Source organism: Limulus polyphemus, unplaced genomic scaffold, assembly GCF_000517525.1.
Source record: "Limulus polyphemus unplaced genomic scaffold, Limulus_polyphemus-2.1.2 Scaffold2207, whole genome shotgun sequence".
NCBI classification, from domain to species: domain Eukaryota; kingdom Metazoa; phylum Arthropoda; class Merostomata; order Xiphosura; family Limulidae; genus Limulus; species Limulus polyphemus.
This window is the reverse complement of record NW_013667817.1, coordinates 114,919-125,367: the sequence shown is the minus strand read 5'-3', so window position 1 is coordinate 125,367 and position 10,449 is coordinate 114,919. Positions and strand designations below refer to the sequence as shown.

General features: G+C 31.3%; 2 protein-coding genes across 2 annotated transcripts in view; both read right to left on the bottom strand.

Annotated features, from left to right (window-relative positions):
• Window positions 1–1,371, bottom strand: part of LOC106466255 (COP9 signalosome complex subunit 5-like) — an 8,963-nt gene extending 7,592 nt beyond the window's left edge. The window contains exon 1 of the mRNA XM_022394236.1: window positions 1,089–1,371. Within this exon, the coding sequence (XP_022249944.1) occupies window positions 1,089–1,222 (134 nt within the window). The 5' untranslated portion in view covers window positions 1,223–1,371. The remainder of the gene's footprint in view (window positions 1–1,088) is intronic.
• Window positions 1,372–2,678: 1,307 nt separating this feature from the next.
• On the bottom strand, window positions 2,679–8,702 carry LOC106466263 (chromatin modification-related protein EAF7-like). Its single transcript, XM_013926522.2, has 4 exons — window positions 8,601–8,702; window positions 6,826–6,947; window positions 4,567–5,260; window positions 2,679–3,615 (listed from the first exon to the last, which is right to left on the bottom strand). Exons 1-4 carry the CDS (start codon window positions 8,689–8,691, stop codon window positions 3,503–3,505), a joined length of 1,020 nt encoding a protein of 339 aa, XP_013781976.1. The 5' UTR covers window positions 8,692–8,702; the 3' UTR covers window positions 2,679–3,502.
• Window positions 8,703–10,449: the final 1,747 nt, after the last annotated feature.

Here is a 10,449-nt window from a genome sequence, read left to right as displayed (position 1 = left end):
TATGTAGGAATGCTCAGTGACTAACACAGGTGACACTTGTGATCCAATTCCACAACTTGAAGGCTAGAGAGAGAACATGGAACACAAGAGCAGATTTTTGAACAACAATGACTTATTATGGACATTTTCTTCCAGTTAATAAACCAAATTATCTTCACTTTAGTTTCCTTTTTTCTTATTACCTGCAGTTACTTAGTTTTCTCTTATTTATTTTAAACTTCAACACAAAACACCCACTGGAGTAAACAGATGTTTTCTGTTGCCTTACTGCAGTAAGTAAAATGTTTATTTTTATTTAAACTACATATCTTCTGTCTTTCATTTCACCCATAACCAATCATTACATACATCTTTTCATATACCAGTCCCACAAACCTCTATCTGTTCTTAACATCGGGAACCACGTCTCTGGATTATCCTTGGAATACTAAATGTACCTTATAATCTAACATTTTTTTTTTTAACAACTTCACAAACTGTACAAGTTGAATGTCTGACTTTCCTTCTTTACAGTGCCAGTAAATTAAGAGTAGATTATGAAACCTTTTATACAATGTTTGAAATGAAATAAGATGTGCAACACAACAGAAAATAAATTATCTATAATTGAGCATAGTATTTCAATAAATGTTCTAAAACTAAAGGAATAAAATTCTAAAATATTAATATAATAACAAGGTTTACTTATTAACATCGTGAGAGTGACACAATTATTGAATGATACGTTTCAAGAGTGTACCAGCATGTAATGCAGTCTTATACTAAGAATATAAACTTAGAAGTTAAAGATAATACTTGCTATCTACTTTCGAAGCATTCCGAGTATTAGTATTACTTATCTTAAAAAATGCACATATCCGTAAAGATTGGTATTGGTAACAAAACACATTCCATAATAAATTAAAAACCAATTCAATTTAAAGAATTTAGCCCTCGTTTCAGTAACTTTAAAGTTGAAGTATAAAACTATAACTTCGTATAAGCCATGATAAAGACAACCACTCTTTTTAAAATTCATACATAATTATATATGTATATGGTACAGTATCGGAACGCAGGCCTAACGAATATAATGTATGCCTACTTACTCTTTTTCCCACGGCTTTGCGGTAAGAATATCTTGTTGCTGTTTTTTGTTATATTTGTAAATTTCATCTATATTTTGGACAGTTTCTACATTATTAGTCATTTCCCAAGTCTTTTGAGCAACTGAAGAACCCATTTGAATTCTGTAGAAAAATAAGTAGGCTACACTTAGCGTATAAAAATTACAAGTTTTTCGTCTTTATTGGCATACATAAGACAGATAAAAATTACTAACATGCACGACAACTTCTCCACCAACGAGCAGTACCAACTCATAAACACACAGCTTCAATAATATAGTACTTGTAGCGCCATCATGCGTCGGATATTTGTAAAACTTGTATGCATATTATTTGCTCATATATATAAATAATAAACATATATCAGAACAACAGTACAATAAGAATAAGAATAGCAATACTTATGTAAAACAAACACATTCGAATTGCTCAAATTACACATTCAAGGCTCTGAGGAATGCCGCAACAAGGAAGTATGTGTATATATGACGTGATAAACATTAATTGACTTAATATGTCTCGAAAATACAATAAAAATATACTATTTCTCATTAAATAAGAAAAAGCAATAACACGCCAAGCTGAGAATCAATAGAGCTTTTTTTTATCTTTTCATTTAACGTTGCTTTCGTTTTTTGTCCAGAACCTGGAAGTTAGTTTGTAAGTGGCACACTGAGTTTGTTTGTTGTTGAATTTTGCGTATATCTACTCCAGAAAAAGAAAAATATATATAAATTAAGGCATGTATTTTGTAAAGTTAATATTAACGTGGATAAAAATTACTGATATTTTCAAAAATTCTAAAAAGATTTAATATTTGCGCTTGGTGTACAGTCACGAAACTCTTTTCTTCAGAATTTTCTAAACTTTATTTTATAAATACAATAACGCATTTAATATCTCTGTGTAGAACAACCCATCTCTTCGTAACGGAAATATTATTCAAAAAATTGTGGTTATCCTTAAGTCCTTTTGCCTTATAATTTACTAGCAAAGCTACACGAGGAATATTTGCACTTTGAAAAGATAGACTAGAGGGAAGGCGGCTAATCAACAGCACCCACCGTCAGTTATTGTCAGATCGAATAGGGAAGTTCACCATCACTCTTACAGCGCACCTGTGACCCTTTTATTTTTTTCTTTTGCAGCAACAGGAAGTGAACCATGAATCTCGGAACCACAACCCGGGCAAATGAACCACTACGTCACGACCCTTAAGATCAGACTTATTACATTTTACACATTCTTTACTAACTAAAGATTACATATCTGGCTCAGTTTGTTTGAAATGTTCAAATTAATTTACTACAACGGTTTTCCAGCATGGCGTATTTCCACCTTTGTGCACATAAACGTATTTGATCTTTTTTTTTTCGATCATTACTTTACAGTGAAACAGCGTTAGTCAATGAACTTTTTGTAACCAGTTGCAAACAAAAATTATTGTATTGCATTTAAATTTTATACTGCATTAACGACCCCCCCCCCCCCAGTGGCACAGCGGAATATCTTCGGACTTACAACGCTAGAAACCGGGTTTCAATACCCGTGGTGGGCAGAGCAGATAGTCCTTTGTGTAGCTTTGTGCTTAACTGCAAACAAACTTGTATAAACTTTAGTACTTTATAATTTTTGCACAGAAGACGCCAGGTGAAAAATGACGTTGCAATTTAAAATTGGGCCATCACTACTCGTTCTTGTACAGTGACATCACTAAAAGTTAAACAAGCGATCATAAATTGGATAACAGTTGTAATGGTAAAATATTCAGATACAGTTTGTTTGTTGGTGTTGTTTTTAATTAACGATATCGAATGGTACATCGTATCAAATTACACAGTCTTTAACAAAATTAGGAGTTGGACGGGGTAGGTCCCACGATAAACCTCACCTTTTAAGTTGTGGTAATATGGGTTCAAAAGGTCAAATTATTATACATAGTGCTCTCCCACCCCATAATAAAAACTTTTGCATTGTATAATCACGAGCACGTATTAGCTGTAAGCTTTGGGAACAATAAATTTAGTGATTCTAATTACCAAGACTCAGGTTGAGATTTAATGGTTTATTACTATTATACCAAGTAACATCACAAGTACATATAATATAAAAGTTATTTTGATGAGCGGTGACGTTTGTTTCCAGTTCATTAACTTGACATGTATTTTTTTTCTGTTAGTCATTCAATTTCAACTTCTGGTAACTTCCATATAAACAAACAATAAACAGAAAGAGTATTTTTCACAGAAGTCTTCTGAATGAAAATGTACGAATCTATGACTTCACTAAAATCACACTGTCTGTCTGTCTGGAACCTGTATCACTGCTGTTCAGATAATTCTTCCATCTGAACAGCCTATGAAGAAAAAAAAAGGGGCAATATGCTCTTGTTCTTGTCACGTTCTTCGTTTTTTAGCGGACTGTGGTGTGTTAGAAGATAAACGTTTCCTCTTTGGCGTTTCGGATGTATCTTCCTTAGATGAATGATGTTTGCTAGATTTGGGTGTGGCTGAAAAAACAAATGTTTTGGTTTTAAAGCAGACGTATAATAAAGCTGTTTGTGTTACATAAGCAGACTATAACTATACAGCAGTATGATAACAAAAAATAAACGTTACAAGTCATCCTACAGTGAAGATTCATAATGTTACATTTATGATATATATATAAAACTAACCATGTTTTTTTATTTTTTAATAAATGTGGAAATTCTCACTTTAAAATTTATGTAAACAAATTCAAGGTTAGTACAGATATATCTTCATCACATGATACCAACCTACATCTATTTAATATTCAAACACTGCACTTATGTTTATTTATAGACTATTTTTTTTACATCCACTTATATCGGATTACTTTTTATTCAGTGCAGTAAAACGACAATAAGTCTCACGTACAACAGATATAAAACTGTTTGTAACTAAAGCACATTGTACTCGAGCATAATATAATTTCAAATGGTTTGTCGGGTTGAAAAGAAGCAACAAGTTTCAAAGACAAAGATAACAGCTTTTAACCAACGTGTTAAATTAAAAAGTTAACGATCATCAGGGTTAAATTCCAAATTTTGTGCTTCAAGATTATATATATATATAAGTTAATCACCAATAGCAGATCTTGTAATACAACAGAAATAATACAAAGGAAAACATAGGAAAGCACATAAAAAAAAAAATAATAGCAACTGAAATTTCTCCTTTGTCTCACGTAGCAATCACGAGAAAAAGACTGCTGAATTAGTAAAATAAGCATCTAGTCTTTATACTTGCAAAACTAATTGTGTTTGGTATAAACAATAGTTACAGGTTAAAACATCTTGAAACACATTTATAAAAAAAACAGCTGTGGTAAAACCGGGTTTTAAGTTATCTTGCACTTTTTAACTTTGTGATTTAACCATTTAAAACTTCCATATTTTAAATTATGTTACTAGAACAAATAAATATTAAATAATCACCTCCTACACTCTCTTCTGATGAAGACACGTCACCTTTAGCGCTTCCTTTTCCTAATTTGTGACTATCACCTTTGCTGCCTTTAGCACTGGCAGGAGTTTTGGAGGAGCTGTTTGCACTATCAGACTTATTTCCCTTAGTGGCAACGGGAGTTACACTTTTGGAGCTTTCTTCCGACTCCCTTCTCTTTTTCTTAGCGCTCCCCGTCCCATCACTCTTCCTTCCCTTCAAAGTATCTCCTTTGATGCCTTTTGGATTTCCACTCAAGTCATTCTTAGAAGTTTCTCTTTTGGCACCTTTTGCACTACTTTCAGTCTTAGAACCTTCAAATTTATTTCCTTTTTGAGAGGTTCCAGATGATTCCCCTTTACCTCCTTTTGCTCCAGAGTCCCCTTTAGTTGAATCTCCTCGACTTCCCTTTGAACTGGACGATAGATCAGTTTTACCACCTTTGGATGATGTAGGTGTGTCCTTACCAGTTTTACCACCTTTGGATGATGTAGGTGTGTCCTTCCCAGTTTTACCTTCATTTTTTGAAAGGCTACTATCTCCCTTGGATTCTTTGAAAGAGGGCGTGGTAGACCCAGATGAAGAGCTCGTGTCATCTTCTTTGTCCATGAGTAACTCTCCAAAATCAGATTCAGGAAGAAAAAATTCAATTTCATCATTGGGGAAGGGAAGAATTTCAGATTCGTGCTAAAACAGAATATCATTACAAATAAAAATCCACACACAGTATTCTTCTGCTAAGTTAAATTTCATGGCAATCTTTCTATTTGGAGTATGTAGTAGACAAATAAATTACATACATGTATCTTAAGTTGAAGACGAACAATAATCTGTAGAGCGAACTTCCAAAAATGAAGTTTAAATGGATTGGGTATACTGACAAGAGATGTGTAGCAGTTAAAACTGATGAAGTCAAAACAGTGATTTGATTATTCTTTCTATGTGTGCCTTTTTCTTTAATAAAAATAAACAAGTACAATTTTTCTCTTTTAAGAAAAACAAACATGTATCTCAACAAGTTTGGTCTGAATTCGTATCATAAACTTCACTACATAGACTTCATATTAAATATAAATACATATATTACAGATTCCAAAGCATAATAAAATATTTTGTTTTTAAATCAAGAACAAAATAAGCACAAATGAAACCTACAAAGGTTATGTAGAGCTAGTAACTTAAGTTTTAATTTACACCTAACTACCAGTAGAAGGAAAACAATTATGTAACAATGTTTAGTAAATCTACTATTTTTTTCACTACACTGCATGTCAATTCTAATATAATTTTTAAAAACTTTGTATTTTGTATTTGGACCTGTCAAATATGGCTTAATCAACTAGGAATGATTCGAGATGTGTCAAGAAGTTATTTTTTCTTTTAAAACGTATAGACTTCATAGTACCAGTGCTGACTGAATATAGATCAGTGAATGGGGGTGGCCACTAGTGTTACGAATGAGATTTCTTCAGTTGGCTGAATATAGATCTTATTCTTATGTACTATTAATCTCTATATTGCCACTGGCATATTTTGGAAAACACTTTCATAAGCCTTTTACCATTTATCACATGGGTACATCAGCAAATTACACTAAACTGTAAAAAAAGTAAGTCTTATATCAAAGTTCATCGACCGATTTTTCCTACATATGATTTCAAACAAAATATATTGTAGTGTAACTTATTTTCTACCTTATCACATATATGCTAACTAAAGCACATAACAGTAACTTGTGTTCGTTTTAACTGACTTTTATTGATATTTAATTGTTCTTGTCAACAGTCATTAGAACATATAACTACAAAACAAAAGATGCTACACGTGTGTAATGTATTTCTCAATGAAAATTTTTTTTATTCTTCATAATTACTCTCAAATCATATTAACAAATCATAAGAAGGAGCTTTTCCTACCAAACGGCAACATTTAATTTGTTAACAGCTTACAACGGTCGATGGAAAAGTTCTTTTCCTTTTCACTTTTAATTTTACCCGTTTATAAGTATGTTGTCTATCTTGCTATCAGTATTACAATGATTGGTTCTCTCTATGTTCTTGAAAACGACCACATTACTGGTAGAAACATTCTACTTATTGTAATATGCAAAAAAAAAATTTTTTTCAACTACTACTGTAAGCTGTCAACAAATTGTATATTTAAAAAAAAAAACAGATTATCTGTGTTAGTTTAAATGCAAAATATTTAAGTACAGATATTAGAGAAAGGTCATATCATACAGCTAATCTTACCAAAGCTGCCATATCATACATGGTATCTAGGTGATCCCATATCTGTTGTGAGGAGATTTCTTTATTGATAGAGTTGCTGAATTTCTCAAGAATACACATCATCTGGAAAAACCTATTAACTCCTAAAAATTGAAATAATTGTTTCATATCAGTTCAATTAAAATGAGACATCAGTGAACTTGTGTGTTTTTTATTTCTTTATTTAACTTTTAAATCTTCAAAATATTGAACCTTACTTTTGAAAGAGTATTTTAAATATGATTCGATGCAGTTAGCGTAATGTTCTTATCCAGTTTTAATCAATTTTACACTAATTGCAAAGGAGTAAATTGATATTGATCTAATTTCCTCTATGAAAAAAATCCAAAACTAAATTAGTCAACAGATGCTTCGGATTTAATGATTTTCAAGAAATGTTAGTGAAAATGTTTGAATTGCTTGAAATGTTTCATGCATATGAAAAATGTCAATTAATCATGCGTTGCTAAAATTTTTAAAGCTACTTGAAGATCCTTGACTTGCACCACTAAAAGGCTATAGCAGTTAAAATCATGGATGTATGGACTTTTATAAACTAATGGTAATAGTATAACAATACATAAAGCAATGAAACTTTGCGATAATGAATTACATTTCATTTTATTTGATCTAACAACTCAAAGTTATTTAAATTATAACACAAGTAGAATATTTAATTAAACAGACTTTTGTTCTATAATGTCTTATGAATAATTACAAACTCGTACAAAAAATATGTTTCAAATTATTTGACCAAGTTTATTTAATATTCTGTGAATGTGTTAACATAAACTTTTTTAAATTTTTAGAAAGATATGAACCACTGATGCAGAGTTTTCCTATTTCAAACTTGAAAGTCTACAGAAATGGTGACACCACTTATTTGATTGGCGCTCACAGCTACGTCTGTCTTTTTTGTCAATTATTGCATACAATAACAACATAAAAATTAATTCTGTTGTACCTGCTACACTACCTAAAGAAATGTGTGAAGTCTTCCACTTGACACTTTCTCTGACGAAACAAGAAATTTGCCTTATCTTTTAACATTATTAGCAAATTACCTATACAATAATATTGTATTAATTGCATGCAAGTTTTGAATTGAAAAACTTCAATGGTATAGCAAAAGAATAAAATGATTGAGTGTTTGAGATTCCAGTTTAGTGCCATTGATATGTTGGAATGAACACTATTTAACTTTCATATTTAAGGGTGCAATAAATATTAATATATTAAAATAAACAATTAATATTTATTATTAATTAATACACCTTATCTTTCGAAACCGTATTGAACATTCATCTCAGTTTCGTATAGTTACTCAGTTAGCAAAAATGTCGAACATTAAGACTAAATAAAATTTTACATTTAAGTTTTTAACTTAGTACTTCGTTAAAATTTTCTAATCTGAGAACGTCAAGTCAACGGTATAACTATAATTCAACTTCAAGACTGTCATACTACTAGTAGTACTATTACTAGTCTCTCTATAATCCGTAGAATATAGAAATAAGAATAACAGACTCAGACTGTTGTAGTAGAAGTACGATTATCAGTTATAGTATCGTCTGTAGCAATTTACTATTTATAATTTAATACTGTTCAGATAGTTGACAATACTGTAAATTACACTTTTACAACAGTGTAAAAACTGTAATACTAATAGACCAAGCCGGTATTGGGTAAGGATAATGAACTTACAATTTATCAAAAATGTAATATCAAACAGTGCACTAAGCTAAATTTATTCTTACCAACAGGTTTGTGGCCTCGCATTGCATGAAAAAGTTGAACTTCTGTATCAATATTCCAGTCAAGCGCTTCTGATTTAACTTTATCCGCCATTTTTAAAAATAAATCACGATTAAGGAACCAGCCCAAAATTACCGCGGAAAAATAACTTATTTTTTATACTATGATTCTTGTTGCAAAATCACGACCGATATATTTTTTATGACATATTATGAAATCATGCAACTAGGTATGATCATTAAAATATCAAATTTTCAGAGAGTTTTGAACTTGATGAAGAATACGAAATTACTAATTTCGATATTTTAATTAACGGAGATAATAATAATATTGTTATGCGAGAAGTCAGATTTGATGAAACTTGGATTGTCTATATAAGTGTTTAAATACAATTAGAATATCAAACAACAAATACTAATACATCACTTATAATAACAAATGTTTATAAACGTTTTTAAGTTCTTTACAAAAAACATACAGAAAGAAGTTGAAAATTTATATGTTGTTAAACACAAAGCTGCATAATGGGTTATCCGTACTCTTCTCATCGCGGGCATAAATACCTGATTTTCATCATTATAAGCCCTTAGACTTACCACTAAGCCACAGGGGGCGAAATGAAAAGAAAAAGGTTCATGACAACTTGGGACATGAAAAGCATATCAAAGATTCCCAGACATATTATGAATTATATTTCTATACAGACTCTCGAAATATGTAGATTAATTTATGGTTTGTTTGTAGTTAAGCCTAAAGCTACACAAAGGGCTATCTGTGCTCTGCCAACCACAGGTATCGAAACCCGGTTTCTAGTGTCGTAAGTCCTCAGACATACCGCTATGCCACTAGAGAGCGATCTGGTAAAAAAACAACAAAAAAACTTCAATGTATTTCTCATAAATTCTTAAATAAACAGTATATTTCTAAATTTTATGCACTGAAGAAGTCAAAAAATTGTACTGACAATAATGACTCGTTAGTTAGGTATCTGTAGTTAAAAATCATAGTGGAATTTGTTGTTTGTGAATTGTCATCAATTTTAAAATATTTTAAACAAAGCAATAATATGAGGAACATGTTCATAGGAAAGTGTGCTCTTGCAGTAATATATGTATATTTAATGATGTATTGATATTATTAAAAAACAGTAATACAAACACAGATATATAAAACTTCAGTCCCTCGGTGGGTTAGTGATAAGTTTACGAACTTACAACGCAAAAAATTAGGATTTGATTCCCACGATGGACAGAGTGCAGATAGTCCGTTATGTAGTTTTACTTATGGAAATGATAATAAGAAAACTTCAAATGATTTGAATAATATTCGATAATCTAGACTATTAACACATAACTAATAATATATATAAATTAACTTCCGTAAAAAAAGATCGCTTTTTGGTACTGAAGGGCAATATATTACTAGATTTGTTAATATTTTACCTTAGATTGGTTTTGAATTTCGCGCAAAGCTACACGAGAGCTATTTGCGCTAATCGTCCCTAATTTAGCAGTGTAAGACTAGAGGGAAGACAGCTAGTCATCACCACCCACCGTCAATTTTTGGGCTACTCTTTTACCAAAGAATAATGGGATTGACCGTCACATATAACGCCCCACGGCTGAAAGGGCGAGCATGTTTGGTGTGACGGGGATTCGAACCCGCGACCCTCAGATTGCGAGTCAAACGCCCTATTTTACCTTAAATATTGGTGTTTGTAAAATCTACACTATTATTAATATCTCCGAGAATCGTCTAGAAATTGCAAAACACGGTTACCATGTTCACTTCGCTTCCAGGTTTACGAAAAAATCAATTGCAGTTTATTTATCCAATTCGTTTTAAAAACAT

What these genes read in the sequence shown, in the direction of transcription:
- LOC106466263 (XM_013926522.2), bottom strand. Translation starts at nt 8,691, where the DNA reads ATGGCGGATAAAGTTAAATCAGAAGCGCTTGACTGGAATATTGATACA. An exon ending in GCGAGGCCACAAACCTGTTG is followed by an intron (nt 6,948 to 8,600) that starts GTAAGAATAAAT and finishes TTCAATTTTTAG; the next exon opens with GAGTTAATAGGTTTTTCCAG. An exon ending in TGTATGATATGGCAGCTTTG is followed by an intron (nt 5,261 to 6,825) that starts GTAAGATTAGCT and finishes ATTCTGTTTTAG; the next exon opens with CACGAATCTGAAATTCTTCC.